The following is a 19,526-nucleotide window of genomic DNA, read 5'->3' as shown; positions in this document are numbered from 1 at the left end:
TCTTCTTTTTGGCTTTGTCTTTTTTTCTCTCTCTCTGGCTATAAATTCACTTGACCGAATTAATAATGGCCTTTTTGTTGTATAACACATTTCATGCACAATATGCAACTCGAAGTGTTTTACATTACATAGAAGGCAATAAAACAATAAAGTAAAATGCATTTGATAAAAATAGGTAAATATCGTACTGAATTTCAGTTTTGGGTCATCAAGTGACGATGGGACAAGGACCAAAATCAGTCCTCCGCCAATGATTTCTCTTGAGTTACTGCTGTTGAATTCATTTAATGCTCAAATAATTCTTAAATAACCATCCGTCCCTCCAGCCCGGTGTGAGCATGACGACGGCACGGTACCGGCCCACCTGGGACCTGGCCCTGGACCCGCTGGTGTCCTGCAAGCTGTGCCTTGGAGAGTTCCCCCTGGAGCAGATGACCACCATCACCCAGTGCCAATGTGTCTTCTGCACGCTGGTGAGCGCGACCAAGAGCAGTCTTTGTGTAGTTCACACCAAAGGACGGATGTGAAATCGCCTGCTGGTTTGAGACCTGTCAACTAAAATCTGTTAAAAGAAAAAATAAGTAAATAAATAAAATGGGAGTGCCTCCAGCGGTCACTAAGAACCACATCAGATCTGGAAATATACAGTAGGCTTTGGAAAAACTAAGAACAGAGTAAAGATTTTGGACTTTTTCTTTTGTGGTCGTAGCACAATAGAAATGTTTACAAAAATGTAGGTTTTATTCCCGCCCGGATGGTTTAATAAGTGAGGATTTGCCAGAATATGCTTAATTGTGTCACAATGCTCACCTCCGGATTGTCAATATGGTTGTTTTTTTTTTTTTTTTTTTGTCCTGGGCGGTCACCCTAAAGCCCTACTGTTTTGTTTTTCAAGCACTTCCGCATTAAATGAGGTGAAATGGAGAGAAAAACAGTTTTTACCCTTTACCAGTGTTTAATCTGAATCCACTGACTGGCTATTAAAATGGGTCAATTTTGTGTGTGTGTGTGTGTGTGTGTGTGTGTGTGTGCGCTTGTGCTTGTGCTCGTGTTTGTCCGTCTCTTCCAGTGCCTGAAGCAGTACGTTGAACTCCTGATCAAAGAGGGCCTTGAAACCGCAATTAGCTGTCCTGACTCTGCCTGTCCCAAAAGGGGACACTTACAGGAGAACGAGGTAAATCAAACCATTGATTTGGGTCGGGAGTGAAGTTTACGCTCCTGTTTTTCTGTTTGTTTAAAATTAAAAAGATGGCGTCTCGCTACCGTGTTTTAAAACCTTCTCATTATTATCATTAGTCTCAGTTATTCAAAGTTCTCAGCCTCCTCCTAGGTTTTGAAATCTTAAAAAAATATATCTATCTATCTATCTATATATATATATATATATAATCTCATTTGGGATGATACAACAACCTCTGTGGTGGTTTACAAGGACCACTGTGCGTCATCTGCCGGTGTTTAAACGGAGTAAGAGCTCAGCCCTCCAGCCCGTCTATCCTTCTATCTCTCTGTCTGTCTTTTTCGGGGGGCTCAATTTGAGGGCCGAGTAGCTGCCTTGAACTTGCCTGTCCTCCAGTCAGTTTTCTGGAGGGAGGCCTGAAGGCACAGGCCTGAGCAGTGCCACGTGGCCGCACGGCTCAGGAATTAATCCATCAGTCGTGGAATAGTAGCCAAATAGTAAGACAATAGCCTGGAAATATTCAGGGAATAGTCATGGAATAGTTATTGAATAGTTGTTGAAAAATCATGGAATAATCAGGGATTCGTCTTGGAATAGTCAGGGTATGGTCGTGGAATAGTTATGGAATAGTAATTACGTTTACATTTCATTTAGCAGAAGCTTTTGTCCAAAGCCACTTCCATGAGAGGACAGAAACAAAGCACACAGCCACCATTGGAGCAAGCTCAAATTTAGGTGCACGAACACAAGTTTCTAAATTCAACCATATACAAGTGCAAGATAGCTGTAAGAAATCTGAATAAAACCTGTGTCATTAGCACTTATTTATTTTTACTTTTTCTTGTATGTTAGTGCAATATGATAAGTATAAGAAGTATGTTGTCAGTTCATTATATCAATACAACAATTTAATACGAGTCAACATCAACAAATAACAGTTATAGCAGTTATTGCTAAGGATCAGGTGTTCCTGGAAGAGCAGGGTCTCCGGGTGTTTCTTGAAGCTTGTGAGTCCGTCTGCAAAGCGTGACAAGCTGGGGAGCTCGGTCAACCGCTGGGCACCGCCGGCGCTGTGACCTGATGCCTGATGCTGTGTGTTTGGGTGCAGATCCAGTGACCTGCCCTGAAGACCAGCATCGAGGATTTGAACTTGGTGCGGGAAGATACAGGGAGCCAGTGGAATAGTCATGGAATAGTCCCGGAATAGTTGTGGAATAGTCCGAGAGCAATAGTTGGGAATTCTGTCCCTCTACTAGTTCCACTGTTCATTTACAGCAGCCCAAATGCTCTTTTCGTTTTGCTCACATAATGGGTACATATAATGTTTGTGTGTGTGTGTGTGTGTGTGTGTGTGTGTGTGTGTGTGTGTGTGTGTGTGTGTGTGTGTGTGTGTGTGTGTGTGTGTATAATTTTTTTTATTTTTTTCTGATTCAGATTATACATACATAATTTTTTTTTCTTACACTTTGTTTTGCCCCACCTTTGGAGTTCAACCTTCACAGGTTCATTGAATCTTGGGTCTATAGGCTTATACGCGGATGCATTCTTGTCTTACAATTAAAATTTGACATGACACCGCATGAATAATTTCCATTGCCAAACCTCCTCCAAACCTACCTGTTCAACGAGGCCTACTGCCCCTGACCCTTTTTGGCTTCTTTTTTTTCTGTTCCTCATTCATTTTGATTTATCTACCCTGTCTTGTTATTTTTTATTGTAAAGTGTCCTCGGGTTTGTGAAAGGCGCTATATAAATCCCAGTTATTATTATTATTATCATTGCCGCTGACTTATACAAATCATACCCTCCTTCCTTCCCTATCTCCAGATTGAGTGCATGGTGGCCTCGGAGATGATGCAGAGGTACAAGAAGCTTCAGTTCGAAAGAGGTGAGTCATATCCCAGGTTACCTCTGGCCGTGTCGCAGCTCTCCGAATTCATTTTGTATTCCCTCTGTGGACATGTGTTGATTTTTCCGGGACTCCGCACGGATTGTTGAAAAGCTATCAGTGAAGTCGTTTTTTTTGCCTAGGAACGTTGATCTTCACCCCCTCTGGTCTCAAACCCCCAGACCTTCCTCTCCTGTTTGTCCGGGTCTCCTGGCCTCTCGTACATTCACAGCGAGCGATTTTTTTATTTTTATTTTTTTCTCCCGAGCTTTTCCCGTTTTTCACCTTCCGTCTAAGTGCTTCTGTTTGGGTGTCGTTCCAAATCACGATCAAGTGTCATCTGCGTTCCTTGTCCCTGAATGTTTTGGGATCCTCTACCCCAATGGGAAAAACCCTGGTGTGCCCAGCAGTCAACACAGACGCAGTTTATGCACTGTAAATAATGAATAATGCGGATGGAGTTTTGTTGGCAGACAGGTGTTTAGGAGTGGGCGGCCAAGCGGCTCATTTGCCCCCTCTCACTGCCGATCCCGACCCGACCCTGTCCTCATGAAAGTTTAACAGTGCTCCATCAGATATACATGAGGAGGGGAGCCTCTCAGCTTAATTGAATGACTCAGATGGAGGCAGCTCTTATCATTTATTTTATTTAGTTCTTTTATATTTTTTCTCATCTTTTTATATAATATAATATTTAACATATTTAGATATACAGGTACTCCTCACTTAACGACCAAGTTCCATTCCTACAACCAGGTCGTCATGGGAATTGGTCGATAAATGAGGACCCGGTGTTATTTCATGGTAACGGGGCTGGTCCATTGTGAATGCTGGTGTAGTGAATACTGACGGACTGCGGGAACGAGACTGAGAACGGTGATAAGATGAGATGTATACACTGTATATAGTATATATCGTGTATATATAGTGCATGTAGTGTATATAGTATATATAGTGTTTATAGTGTGTACAGTAAATAAAGATTTAAGAGTAAAGAGGTTTATTTGTCCCATACATACGTTCATACATATATGAAGTGAAATGTCATTGCAACGCACCCGGAGATTATGCACAATCAAAAATACTAAAATGTGTGTGATCGACACGGATGCCACAATTGCGATTCAGGGTGATGAGATGCTTGATGCTGAGACGACGCGCAGGCCTCGGTATAATACAGAGCTGGTCAGAGAGCTTGTCGTAAGTTGAATGGTTGGGTCCGGGGTTTTATTTTATTTTATTTTATTTTATTTTTTTGATGTCGGACTTATTTCTTTTTCCATCTCCCGATTATGATCTATCACTGCATAAATGCAAAATCGTCCACATCCGCATCGCGATGCATCTTCAAATCGAGAAATTTCCACACCTCTAATGTATATATGTGTGTATATATATTTATGATTTACATTTTAAAGAATATATATATATACTTTTTAATGTCAACCTATATATTTGGTGCCGTTTTCCGCTATTTTGCGGTTTCCTCTTGTGATCTAAAGTCTGGATCTCAGTGAAGGGGAAGCTAATGTTTGATTCAGTGTGTGTGTGTGTGTGTGTGTGTGTGTGTGTGTGTGTGTGTGTGTGTACACATAGCTACAGGCCTGCTGCAGCTCTTTTATGGCACGTGTCCTTTTCATGTAGGGGTGGTTTAAAAAAAATATATATTTACACACAGAGATGGAGAGAGTACTGAAAATCCTTAAATCCATACATCTTCCACTGCAGAGATGATTCACAGAGGCTTATTCTTTATTTTTGTAGGTTTATTGTATACTTTTGTCACAATTATTTTGCCAAATTTCTTTTTAACTTCATTTGGAAAAGTGTCTATCTAATCGATTGTACTCTAATTTGAAGTACCTAAGTACTAGGAGAAATTGTGATGAGGAAAATGACACCTCAAGAGTATATAGTTGGTTTTACTGAAATAATACTAAGTCATAACTTGTTATCCTTGACAGCCGTTGACCCATTTAGATATGATTCATTTATAAATAATGTAGACAAACAATGAATTAATAAGCCAAAAGCCAGAGCCAATCATTGTTTTGTGCAATTGTCACAACACAGTTAACAATGCTGCATCCAGCCTCAACACATAGAAACACTTTGCTTTGAATAGCTCTGGAAAGGCACATTTTTTAAATGTTTCCGTGAAGTCTATGTAAAGTCTCTGTCGATTGATATTAAAAATAATTTGGCAATAGTGAAGTACAATACTTACTTGAGTAGGAAAAACAAATTTTAACTCTACTCGATTAAGTGCCTTTACAGGTAAAAACAGGACTAGTAGTTGTAACTAGTTACTTTCCACCTCCGTGTCCACACATAGACACAACCTGACTCCAACATCTACAGTAAATACCAACGACACGCCATCCTGCCCAAAAACACACTGAAACACATGAGAAGGAATGCACAAGGTTTTCCTTTTATGTAACATGCGAGAGCTGGCCCTGGAAATCCTCGCGTTTTGGACGCTGCTCCCTGGACGGAGGCAGTCGGCCGTCTCATCAATGTGCCAGGATGGAGGCTGCCGGCCAAAAAAAGGGAAGGGGAGGGGGAGACGCCAGGGCCAGTGGGCCATGCTTAAAATGCACTGGTGGTGACACCATACTATCTTTTAACAAGCTGCTCTTTGATCCGGTTCCCAAGGTGCACCCTGTGTAAAAAAAATGATATATAATAATAATAATAAAAACTTACCTAAAGAGGTTGTATTTAATTTGTAATAGGATATTAAATCATTGAACTAGTTTAATTGAAACACAGATTTTTTTAATTTATTGCAATATTCAAATATATTAAATTTTTTTATAAATGTTGTTGAATTACCATTATCAAAAAAAATAAAAAATAATATATATACACTACTCACAAAACGTTAGGGATATTCGGCTTTCGGGTGAAATTTCAGGATTAACCTAAAATGCACTATAACCTTTACAGGTGAACTTAATTTGACCTTCTCTAAACTTTTGAATGCACATGTCCAACTGTTCAATGTTTCAGTACTTTTTGCACAACTTGCTGTTCTCTAACAAGGAGCTGAACGGCAAAATTCACAACAGGTGTTTGATCCATGAATCGACCAATAAATGTCCTGGTTCAATTAGAATTGGTATTTAAACAGTCCTCTGCATCATGCTGTTCACATTTTGACATCATGAGACCAAGATGAACCATAACAACTGATCAACAGTACCTCACCATTGCGAGGCTTCAAACAGGATGTTCTCAGAGGGAAGTGGCCACTGAGCTCAGAGTGTCACAGAGTGTCATCAGCAGGTTCCAACAGAGATACAGTGACTGGAAGAGTCACAGAAAGGCATAGAAGTGGACGTCCTTTGGCCTCATCCCACACTGATGAGCGCTTCATTGTGAACAGTGCCCTGCGGAACCGGATGATGAATGCCACTCAACTCCAGGCACATTTAAGGGAGGTGAGAGGCACCCAAGTGTCACGTCAGACCATTCAAAACTGTTGACATCAGCGTGGTCTGCATGCTAGACGACCTGCAAGGGCACCTGACCACACCACCAGGCACAGGCATCATCGTCTTGCACGGGCCAGGGAGCGCTTACGCCGGACGAGGGACCAGTTGGCCTCAGTGCTGTTCTCTGAAGAAAATTTGTGAATGGTACAGTGACAAGCCCATACTACCTGAATAACATCATTAATCCAGTCATTGTGCCCCTGAACAACACAGGCCTCATTTCATCTTCATGGACGACAATGCTCCAGCTCATGGAGGTGGCATCATTAGGGAATGGCTGCTGGAGACTGGGGCACCTCAAATGGAGTGGCCTGCACTTTCTCCAGACCTGAATCCCATAGAAAACCTATGGGATCAGCTGAGTCGCCGTGTAGAGTCGCCGTGTAGATTTTTTGTTGTGGTATACCCACTACTGTTGTTGGCTTTTGTGTCAATAAATAGTTTGAGATGAGGAAATCACCATTGCATGCTTTTTCTTAAATGCCCTACTTCCATGATATAATATCACTGTAGCGTGAACTTTTTACATTTTCCATAAATTTCACCCGAAAGCCAAATACCGCTAACTTTTTGTGTGTGTGTGTGTGTGTGAGCAAAAGACAGAGTGTGTGTGTGTGTGTGTTCCCCACCAGAGGGGAATATCAAAGCAAAAACCTATAAGTAAGTATCGGATACTATCAGACATTAACATATAATATTTTTATGAAGGTAGAGATGTGAATGTGTAACATCTCAGAGGCTTTTGAACAAGTGCACAACCTCAAGAATTGTTTTCATGAATGTCAAAAACTTTTAATTATTGCTAATGTTTACTACAGTCATTCTGCTGTTCTCTGCTACTAGCCATGAAAGAAAAAAGCCCTACCTCGCTGGATGTTATGGTTATAGTTACAGTTCTTATAGTTATCGTTTAATAAAAATCCAAAATTTTCTTTTGAAAGTTTCTTTGAATGGAGCAAAATATATATAATTATTTAGGACTGTGAAAATGGTTTGAGGACGGCTAGAATTGTTTTTCGGTGCCGTTCCTGGACGGTGATGGAAAAAAGTTAGTCTGGAGCCCTGCCGAGCCGACGCTACGTTTAACGGGAACTCAGGAGGTACACTTAAAAGGCCGCGAGAACAAAAGACGTTAGAACCACCGGGGAATGTCCCAGAACACCGTCAGCAGGATACTCAGTAAGAACTCTACTTTACCTCAACTGCCGTCCGGGTGCCACGCCCGTCTAAAATAAACTCACTTTTTTTTTTTTTTTTTTTTTTTTTTTTTTTTTTTGCTGGGAGACACAGTGGACCGAAGATCGCTCTCTCTTAGCACCGGTTGATATTTGAGGAGATACGTTTTATATAAAACACGCTCCAAATGTTGTGGCTCCAGAATAAAAAAACAAGCTTGTTGACCCAAGAAAAGGAGGAGGTTGAATGACCCGGAAAGCGAGGTTGAAGTCCCCTGCCAACAGCATTTGGGCCAATCGTGACAAGGGGAGGTCTCAAAACGAGAGAAAGACCAAAGACATAGTACGCCTCAGGGGGCCTGCGCCAAGAGCACCGCAAGAACCCTGATCGCCGCGTCAATTTCTTCTTAGCTTGTTCTGAAGACGTCTTTTTGGTCCAAAACCTCTACTTCCTTTTAAGTGTACCTCCACCTTAACTCGTTCTGTGTTCGTGCACCGTGCCCGTGCACCGTGCCTGAGGGACATTTAAATGAATAACATCCACTGATGAATCAAAGAACAACATCCATTGATGTAAGTGCAATACGATGTGTTTTTACAGAACCTCGGAAACCTGTAAAAGGTACCTTACATGACTAAACCGGACCCCGTGTATTGATGCCTGCACCTATGTTTATTATTATTATCTTCATCCTAATGTGAGCATTGTCCTGGCATCTCACTTCGAACCTTGTTAGTTACTTGAGTTTTGTGGCTGCAAGTACATTCTACTGTGAATAGTAGGCACGACACAAACATTGGCATTAAAGAGTTTATTTTTTAAATGTCTCTCCACAGAGGTTCTGTTGGACCCGTGCCGGACATGGTGCCCGTCCTCCACTTGTCAGGCCGTGTGCCAGCTGAAGGACACCGACTCGCCGCCGCTGCCGCAGCTGGTCCAATGTGCTGTCTGTGCCCTGGAGTTCTGCTCGGCCTGCAAGGCCAACTGGCACCCGGGCCAGGCCTGCCCCGAAAACAGCCTGCCCATTACCTCCTTCCTGCCGGGGGAGAACAGGTACAGTAGGAGCTAAAAAGTTACTCAAGTCAAAAAAAAGAATTAAAAAACTAGCCCAACTAGCCCAGTTGTCCTCAAACCAAATTGAGTCAATTGGCAACCATTTTGTGCCACCATTTTTTTTTTTTTTTATGTAAAAAATACGGACCGCATGCACCCCAAAATAAATACATTTGTTGCTTTAGTTGATATTTTAATATTGATATCACAGTTGGAACCAGAACGCTGCACGTGCGTTGGCGCGTTTACTCACGTGCGCAATTGTGCCTCGTGCGACTTTGGGGTGAAAAGTTTGACTCACAATCAACATCACAAAAGAATGTGCTAATTGATTCAACTGACAGAGAAGCGGGGGGGGGGGTGTGCCGCAACCAATTTTAGCATTTTCTATGAACGAGACGTGGACATGGCTCTAGTCTCCGGTTGAAAGCGTTCCAAGCAGGAAGCAATGCTGCGTTCACAGGCTCCGAAAACTGTCACGCGTTCATTGGAACTCGGAAAACCGTCTGCTTACACCATAAATATATGTCAGACCTTTTTCACTGTACATGTGTTTGCGTCCCTGTGCAGTTAACTAAAACTACAGTTAAATACTCAAACTAGGTGTGATAAGACATTTTTGTGAAAACTGGACAGAAAAAAATGAAAACTACCTGTCGTACTTAAAAATAAAATAAAAAAAATTAAATATAAAAAAATATATACAGGAAATATCTTTAGTAATATTTTTTTGTTAATTTGTCAACATATAGCCATTACAATAAAATAACAAGTTCTTTGTAGACAGACAGCATTAATAATGAGCATGCCTCAGACCTCCTCGGGTGGAGAGCTACTTTTGAATGGAAAGATGCAAATTGGAATTTACCATTGCTAACAATGAGGTGTCAAACAGGACTATTGAGATTCTTATTGTCTGTGGGGTGAGCATAAACATGTGGGTGTAACAGAGAGACGGAGACACAGGCTTAGCGTGACTACAGGAGTTATCACAGCTCTTGTCTGTCTTGCCTTGTGTTTCTTCCCCTCTGTGATTCAAATTCAAGTATCAGATAAAACACAAACGACAAAGAATTTAGTTTAGATACTGTAATAAAGCCTTTTAGACATTATTTTGTCACATTTTCATAGCTGAAGACGAATAAATGCAGCTTCTTAATTACTCAAAATATGAGGTGTCTAAAAATGGCAACCATATTTTCAGTTGCGGCAACCAAAAGCGGATGCCTAGTTGCCAGCCTGGCAACCACTATTTTAAAGTTAGTGTTTAGCCCTGAAGTCACAAAAAAATATGAACGAAGTTGCCAAAGAAGTTACAAAATAAGTGAAGAAGTTGCCAAAAAACGAATGAAAAAACATAAACAAAGTTACCAAAAAAGTCACAAAAAAACCATTGCCAATGTTCACAAAAGAGTTAAGAAGCTGCCAAAAAAGTCTAAAGTATGCATGTTTTTCTATTCACTCAGCCTCTGTCTTTTGCTCTTTAAAATGGTAATATTTTCCCTCCGGTGTAACTGATTTGTCTGTTATACTGTATGATTCTTCATAAAATGTAACTTGAATTCAAAATGATTTAATACACATGCTTGCAATGTGGTTAGAAACAGATTACTCTGTTTCTAACCATCGTTAGAGTTTGTTTTCTGTTTAAATTCCATTGGCGCTGTCCTGGCAAACCGTACACAGTACACACAGTAGACGTTCCTTCTATAATTATCAAACGCTCCACAATGACTCACAAAGACTATAAAAGCTAAATAGGTAACACATTATTACTCCTACTCCACACTCCTAGAGCGAACTTCTATATAGAACTTGGATACAAAATATATATTCACAGAGAGCATGGAAATATAAGCCATTAATCACATTGAACCAGCTCTGTTAATATTGTGTTCCTATGAATGAACTGAAACTTGCAAAGAATCAGAAACAGTTTATTGGACCAGGTACATTTTCAGAAACAATGAATTTGTCGTGGTAAGGGTTAGGGCATTGCTGTACAGACAATTAGCATAAAAAGTCTATTCCAAAAAAAACCCAATATACAAAGTATACTGGATAAATTAAATGAAAAGGCCATGGCAGGGGCTAATAGATGGTATGGTTGCTATATTCTGTACAGCATACTTAGATATGTACACACTAATAGAGGCAAGGATAACAATGGATGATGGGTCTTAATTATTATGATGTTATTATTAACGTGTCCAAAGTGTAAGTTATTACAGTTTTACACCACTGTAATTGACTTTTGCATACAGAGACATTCTAAGTAGGAAGCCCTCAGATTTGGGGAAAACAATGAATTCATCTACATTCGTGGAAATGTTTATTGATTATCGGCTGCATCTTGTATCTCGACGAAAACGCGCCTGGTGGACTGTGTGGTCGCCTCATGTCGGCCAGGGTTTCTCTGGGCACGCGCCAGGGCTTACGGCCCCAAAGTAATAGGCCGACCATAAAACAATCTCCCTGTCCTGAACTGCAACGAAGCAGTCTGAGGAAAGGCCTATTAATCGCTCAGACGGAAACAGTGATTCAGCTCCGAGGCAGAGAGGCGGGGAAACCTGAGAGGGCTGCCCTTCGATGTGTCCACCTGGTCCACCTTGTGATATATTCTTACCCCAGTAACCTCATTAGCCACGCCAAGCTCCCGGACGAGGCTCGGACGGCCAAAGCGGAGGGAGTGGGGATCAGCAGGACTAGCCTATTAGCTCAAGAGGTTAAGAGCTCACTAACCCTTGGCATTTGAACTATGTATACCGGCCATACACATGTCTGAAGGAAAATTCACTCCCTGGACTCTTGATCTGATCCTCAGCTCTTGGCGTTTCTCCTTCCTCTTTGCCGTTTTTGAAGAAGGTGGCCTCGGCACGGACCTACAATGTCGCTACAGAAAAAAGGGCGTTTGATTAGTTAGCTGTTAAATCTCTGCCCTATTGGATATGATTTCACCATTGACATTGGCTATTCCACAGAAAGGCATGTCCATTCCAACGCTGGTGAAGTCTATTTACTTGTACCTTCTTAACACAACATAACCGTAGGCGTTTAGGAACATGACTGGAACAAGATGGCGCCATATGGTCTTTCGAGCTCCTCTCCAACTTCGTGTTTTACTTGTTTTTTGTTGCCATTTCTTTGTTCTTTTCTAACAAATGTAAGTGCTCTTATACAGTATGATAGACAAACAATCTCAGACATCAGAACTAGAGTGGAAGCAAATTTTTCATCAAGATCAACAGCCATCACGAACTGTCCTTTGTTTGGGTTACCTGAAAAAAACATGGCGGCACCGTCATAGAAGACCCTGAAAGCGAGCGGGGCTCTTGGAGCCTGAGGAAGCAGGGAAACAGGTCTCCTCTTCCAAGCATTCTTCTAGTGAATGTCCAGTCAATGGATAACAAGCTGGATGATCTTGGAAGAATCTTGGCTTTTCAATGTGACATCAAGAACTGGAACGTTATGGTTTACACAGAGACGTGGCTACACCCCTTGATTCGTGCATCGGCCAATGTTCCAGAGGGACATTCCATCTGAGCGAGGGGGAGGTGTAGCATTATCACCATGTTAAGAATTAAAATTGCACTTGTTGAAAAAGGGGATCAATTTACATAGCATTACATGGTTTATTAATTATTGAATTAGCATATTCTTTTGTTTATGGGGCACTACTCTTGTTTATTACCAAAAGAATATATATATAAACCAAGTAAACTATAATTGATCAGTCTCAGAAGGGATTGGATCTTTCGTCCGACCATTTACCACTGTATTAATCTCTTAAGGAACATGCACACCGACTTCTTTCCAATCAATTGATTTATTTCTGTTGATTTTGATTTAATCTGTTGAATAAATTTAATAATAGTAAACATATGATACATATGAAAAAAACTAAAATAATAGAAAATAAATGATCAAGAAAAGAAACGCATGAATGCAGGATTAAAAAATGGTGAAACTCAAACAGTAGTGAGGTAGGATGTTATGTCACTCATTAGAATAATAAAATGAGGCACGCACTACGGCTGTTAACTTGTCATAAATTATTATTAATTAAATTCGACATCAATGCGTGTCATAAGCAGATTTCGAATCCTTTAAGCCTTACGGATCGTAGTGTCATGGTGAGGAGTTTAGCAGCTCTCCTGAGTTGTTGGGCCAGGTGGAGTCAGTGGGTAGTCGCTCGCTGCAGTGAGCAACCGGGATTTCGGGATCGTGAATCGATAGAAAACAAAAAAATAAATAAAATAATATAACTTTGCAAAAACAGCAAGTTTTGATGACAAAAATAAGTAAATGCAGTTCTCCATCTGGGGCTGGAGCAGGCTTGTTTAGTAACATTTAAATTTCGCTCAAACCTTAGCAAAACAAAGACTGAAAGGAAAGAAATTGAAATGTAAAAATAAAATAATGATAATAAAGTGATGATAATAAAGAAAGTTCGAAACTCGAGGAGGACCAGCCTAAATGCTCAGTTGTCGAATGCTTCTTAGACACAAACGAGCCATTTCAGATGAAAGCCGTTCAGGTGAGTCTTGCATTTTATGGCCTGGTCTAGGAGACCAGGTGTTCTCCATGGAGGTTTGGATCAAACAAAATAATGCAGGTTCCCGGTGAAGAGTCAGGGAAAGAGAGGGGGAAGTTGGTCCAATCTCAGCCTGAGATAACAAACAGAGCCATTTGTCTCCTCTGATGCCTTTCTTCATTCAGTCCCTTGGGTGAAGGTCCACGTCCCTGTCAGGGGAGAAGTATTTAATGCCCTCCCCCGACCTCCTTTCAGCAAATCAAATCGCTCCTCGATTTTGCTGTTCCCCGCCTAAAGACAGAGACTCAAAAGGAAAAGCCTGTGATGTGGACCATCCACCGTCGGTGCAACCAATCAGACTCATCACCATTGACACATTCACAAAATCAGTTGTTGGTTTTATAAGCAAGTGCATCAACGACGTTGTTCCAAGGGTTAATGTTCAAACACACCCAAACCACAAGTCGTGGGTAAACCGGGAAGTCGATGGTAGGCTTAAAGCTTGGACTGCCGCTTACATCTCGGGGGATCTCAATGAATATGGGAGGATCCCGGTATGCGCCCCGGAAGCCGATCAATAATGCAAAGAAAAGATACAGGGACAAAGTACAACTACCATCAAAGTACAACACCAAAAACATTTGGACAAGATTAAAAACCCTCACGGATTATAAAGGGAAAACCAATAGTGTTGAGGAAGTGTCTGCATCTCTCCCAGATGAACTGAACACCTTCTATGCACGCTTTGAGGATAACACCCCTACTTTGGATATGCAAATGGACCAGGGCCGCTGTCCACTGGAATTATCGAGGGCAGAGGTGTGTAAATCTCTAAAAAGGATTAAAGGCCCCTGGCCCTGACGGTATCCCCGGCAGAGTACTCAAGGCATGTGCAGGCCAGCTGGTGGATGTTTTCAGACATCTTCAACCTCTCCCTTCTCCAGTCAATAGTCCCCACATGTTTTAAAAATACCACCATTGTCCCTGTTCCCAATAAAACAAATGCCCTCTGTTGAAATGACTACCGACCCGTAGCACTCACATTTGTCATCATGAAGTGTTTCAGGGGGCTTGTCAAAACCTACATCATCTCCTTACTGCTTGACATTTAGGACCCACTGCAGCTCACCTACAGGCCCTCCACATTGCCCTCTCCCACCTCGACCAGAGGAACACATTTGTGAGAATGCTGTTCATTGATTATAGTTCAGCATTGAACACCATTGTGCTCATCATCCTGCACTTCCTGACGGGCAGACCCCAGGCTGTGCGGATGGTCACCACCACCTCCTCCGCACTGACTCCCAGCACTGGAGTCCCCCAGGGATCCGTGCTCAGCCCACTCCTGTACTCCCTGTTAACGCACGACTGTGTGGCCACTCACAGCTCCAACTCGTCATAAAATTTGCTGACGACACCACAGTCATTGGCCTTATCACTGGTCACGATAAGACAGCCTACAGAAAGAGGAGAGTGCCATGACAACAAGCTGCAAGGAAAACGAGCTCCAACTCAACGTCAACAAAACAAAGGAACTTATTGTGGAGCTTATTCACATAAACCAGGCCGCAGTTGAGAGAGTTAGCAGTTTCAGGTTCCTTGGGGTCCACATCAGCGTGGACCTGTCCTGGTCCCATGATACTGGCATCATCGTCAAGGCAGCAAGACGGCTATTCTTCCTCCGCAGGCTTCAACCAAACCCAAACTAAACCAAATAGAGTACGGATTCATGCTCTCTGCCCCAGCCGAGCAACTCCAAAGAAGTGCTGCTTACTGGGTTTTGGAGACGTACGGAACGAGACTTAATTCACTCTGACTTGGCTCGATCAATACCTGGAGAATTGGCCTGATAACAAATGGGCTTGTTTTCTACCTCGGGAGGAGAGGGACGGCTAGGAGAGGGACCTGCATTGCCACCCGCTCTGGGATGTCAGCACTTTGGTGAAATGGAAGGAGGGCTAGATAGAGTTTGACACCCAAAGGAGGGAGAATGGAGGGGTTTAATGAAGTCCTACAGAGGTAAAGGTCAATGGGTGTCAGTTAACAACAGGTCTCCAACCCCTTTATGGACGAGTAGCCCTTTGCTCGTAGCGCTTCCTTCGTATCCGTAGCCCTCTGTTCGTTTCACTTTGTTATTAGCCGTAGCCCTTCATTCCTGGCGCTTCGTTCGTAGCGCTTCGTTCATAGCCATTCGTTGGTAGCGCTTCATTCGTAGCTGTAGCCATTTGTTTGTAGAGCTTTGTTAGTACTGCTTCGTTCATAACCATTCGGTTCGTTCATATTGCTTTGTTCGTAACGCTTTGATAGTAGAGCTTCGTTGTTAGCCGTTTATTCATAGCGCTCTGTTCCTAGCCGTAGCCCTTTGTTCGAAGCGCTTTGTTCAAGCATCCATTATTGCATCCGAGCTTTTCCTTCCTCAATATTAATTTTTTGACTCCACTGTTTGTTGGGTGAGGGCAAAACAAACTTTCATCTGTTGACAGTCTCCCTGTGTCTCGTCCTCTTCCAGCCCGTTCTATAAGACCGAGGAGGACAACGCGCCGATCAAGCGTTGCCCCAAATGTAAAGTTTACATCGAGCGGGACGAGGGCTGCGCCCAGATGATGTGCAAGAACTGCAAACACGCCTTCTGCTGGTACTGTCTCGAGTCTCTGGACGTGAGTTTGTACTTTGATGCACTTTGATATATTCAATACAGGGTCCGATGCTGACTTTTAGAAGCAGTTGCCTAAGTCGGCAACCCAACCATCGGCTGTTAGCTGCCAAGACTGATAAAAGGGTTGCCGAATTTGACTCATTGTATAATTGACTGATCCTGTGTGGTTCTAATCCAGTGGTTGACAAGGGGGCAAATGGGCAACTGTTATTGTCGGGCCCTGTTTATGTAGGCTTCTTCAGGCCAGCACATTGTGCGTCTTAACCTTGAGATTGAAAAGCTGGCCTGCACATTCATGTTTTATTGGATGTTTTATTGCTTTGTTTTATAATGTCATGTTTTATTTGAGATTGAATGAGGTTTGTTGTTTTTCCAAGATGTGGTGATTATGTAACGCTAATCCCGTCGGCACCGTTCCACCGGGCCCCGCGGGTCATTTACAAGCAATTATCTTGGAGCAGCTGCCCCATACCCGTCCATCTTAATAGATATCGCTGTGTGTATGTTGCCCTTTCTGTTTGTCCGTCCGCGCCTATTGATGCATGTGTGTGTGCACAGGATGACTTCCTGCTGATCCACTACGACAAAGGGCCGTGTCGGAACAAACTGGGCCACTCCAGGGCGTCCGTTATCTGGCACAGAACGCAGGTGAGGGCCGCCCGTCCCTCTGTCCTCCTCCCCTCTCCTCCTTCTCGTTTTTTTTTTTTTTTTTTTTAATCTTTCTTCTTCCCTTGTGCACTCCCTCTGCACTGCAGCATGTGCATGCACACGTGCATCCCTTCCTTTCTTTCCGTCTCTCTCTTTCCTTCACACCCGCGGTGACAGGCTGTTATTACTCTCACAATAGAACGAGGGAAGGGCAGCTCAGTCATCGCGGTGCCGTGGACAGCGGCTGCCAGATCGTGTGCTCTGGAACCTTTGGGGGAACGGGGGGATAGTGCAAAAAAAGAAAAAAAATTGTCGTTTCCCACGTTTCCTCCCCACAGTTCCCATCCCGCCTCTCGAAATGACATCCTCGCGTCGAAAAGCTGTGACAAACACGCCTTCTTTGCGTCACTTGGAGCTGGCAAAGTCGCTCTATTCCCAGGGTAGCACATTGTTCAGCCATACTTGTTGTGCTGAGAGCGTTAGCGTACACACTGGCATCTGCTGCCCAGTGGGGCAGACTGAGTCATGAGAACATGGCCGCCGCTCAGCTTGCTGCCGGGTGCCAGCTTCATCTATAGCGTTTCCTCTCTCTCTCTCTCTCGCTCTCTCTCTCTCTCTCTCTCTCTCTCAAAATCAGCCGTGCTCCCCCAAGATCTGGAGGGGAAAAAAAAAACAACATCCATCTGACTCCCTCATAAATACATAAGATGTGTCTGCGCCAATCTGGCTTTGATAGAAATGGCTCAGAGTCTCCCTTGATCGAATATCCTCCCTCCATGTAGCTGCTTGGGTTTTGGGCGCACATTGGCGTAGAGATAGCGCTAGGGGGGGGGAATAAGGAGTGGATTTTCTCAACATGGAGAAAAAGGAATGTTTGTGCAGCATGTTTGTTTTGGTCGCTGCCACAAGTCACTGTTGCGCGGGGCTGCATGTTATTGGTCCCTTCTGTAGCCGCGACGCCGTGTTGGTGTCTGGCACCCCACTGTGGTGAACCAGCTGTACTGCACTGATTCTTTTTTTTTTTTAATTTTTATTTGTCTACACATTTCTCGTTTTAAGTTGAGAGAACCAAAAATATATAGGTTTTCTACTAATTCAAGCTATATGTTAAAGGTGAATAACTTGGTCGGGGTCGGGTCCGGGTCGGGGTCGGGGTCGGGGTCGGGGTTGGCGGTTAGGGTTATATGAAATTATTCGTAGCCTCATCCGTGCCCTACCCCTCCCCAGGTGGTGGGGATATTCGCCGGCTTCGGCCTCCTCCTGCTGGTGGCCTCCCCCTTCCTCCTCCTGGCCACGCCCATCATCCTCTGCTGCAAGTGCAAGTGCAGCAAGGGCGACGACGACCCGCTCCCCACCTAAACGCACCCGCTCCCCGTCTCGGGACGCCAAGGCTACGACCTACGACCCGCGCCCCTCTGAGGACAGCGGGGGGGCCATCTTTGGTTTGTTTTTTTGTTATTTTGTTTTTTTTTTAGCTTTCATTCCTTTCCTTCCGTCCTCTCTCCGGCCTCAAGCGCTTCATTCTTTTAAAGGCCGGGGGGCGACGCGGCGGCGGCGGCGGCGGCCCCTCCCCCGGCTCGCTTCGGGATCCATCGCGCTGCGTGGTTTTAAGGTGCGAGAGAGAGAGAGAGAGAAGGGGGCGGGCGGGGGGGGGGGGCACCCAAGGAGGTCAAAGGTCAGGGAATGTCATAACTCAAGGTGCCCTCCGGAGTTCGTTTTGCGATGCGAGGACACGTACGACGGTTCTGAAATGCTTTTTAACCGTGCTCTCGCGTGGACTTCTTCACACGGGGAAAGAAAGGAAAAACAAAAACAAACTCTTGGTCTTCACTTTCTATCTCCATCACTCTGTTTCGTGGGTTTCGTTTTTTGTTATTGTTGTTGTTATTAAAAAAGGCTTTTGCCGGCGGTTTTAATACTTTTGTTTCCCTCTGTAGCAGTGGAGTGTCACCGCGCACATTTCGGGTGCTTCTCTCGGTTTGCACACACCCTTTCTTTTGGAACCTTTTTCTTTCTTTTTTTGGTAGTTTTTCTGTTTTTTTGTTTAGTTTTTTTTTTCTTCCAGAGGTGGAGTCACTGTACAGCTTGTCCTCCATGATGATGTCAATGTTTCATAACCCTCTCGATTTGGAAACGTGTTGGGTGGGTGGGGGTGGGGTGTAGTGTCAAAATAAAAGCGTAAATTGTTTTTTTTTTTTTCGAAGACTGTTGTTTGGTTATGATATAGATGTAAAAAAAAAAAAAAAAAAGATTAAAAAACAAAAGTTACCGCTCTTATCTTAGTTCTTTAAGGTCTTCATGACTGGAGGTCAACGCTTTCCCAAATGCAGGAAATGGAGGAAAATAAAAGGCCGATGTTTAGGATTTGAGATTTGATATCTGGGGCTGTTGGCTTTTATCACAAATGCATTTTTTTTTTTCCTGATTTCGTTGGTTATTAGTTGTAAATTATCTGATTTATTCTCACGTGCGCTTTATTCTAACATACTTTCATCAGCTTTTCACCAAAAAAAGGAAAAACTTCCCTTAGTAGCTGCGGTCACACTCAACGTTGTCTAATTTTCTCAAATATTCGACTCCTATTTTCTTCATTTCTGCTTTTGGGAGAGTGTTGTTGTGATTGACTGGGATTTTTTTTTTTTTTAACGCTTCTGGACAATTAATGTTTTCCTGTTAAAGCTCAGCTTTATTAGTTTAACTTTACGTCCTCTATATATTATTTCTTTTTAAACAAGCGGAAATAGATGTCGTTTTTCAAAAAATAGTGTTATTTTTTATTTCTTACCCCAGTCGGTGGTTTCAGCCAAATGGTAATGTCAAGTAAATGGCCTTAAATTGATAAAGATCCAAATAAAAAAAGGGCATTTCCCCCTCTGTGCATTATAAAGAAA

General features: G+C 43.0%; 1 protein-coding gene across 1 annotated transcript; it reads left to right on the top strand.

Annotated features, from left to right (window-relative positions):
• Positions 1-338: 338 nt before the first annotated feature.
• Positions 339-18,721, top strand: rnf144aa (ring finger protein 144aa; the record flags this gene model as incomplete). The annotated part of the gene is made up of 7 exons (XM_080012794.1): positions 339-473; positions 1,070-1,174; positions 3,008-3,068; positions 8,581-8,797; positions 15,841-15,988; positions 16,546-16,635; positions 17,863-18,721. 7 exons carry the CDS (start codon positions 339-341, stop codon positions 17,992-17,994), a joined length of 888 nt encoding a protein of 295 aa, XP_079868920.1. The 3' UTR covers positions 17,995-18,721.
• Between the last annotated feature and the right edge of the window lie 805 nt (positions 18,722-19,526).

The sequence above is a fragment of the Zeus faber genome (assembly GCF_960531495.2).
Source record: "Zeus faber genome assembly, chromosome: 13".
Classification (NCBI taxonomy): Eukaryota; Metazoa; Chordata; class Actinopteri; order Zeiformes; family Zeidae; genus Zeus; species Zeus faber.
Note: the sequence above shows the minus strand (reverse complement) of the source record. Positions and strands in the feature narration are given on the sequence as shown.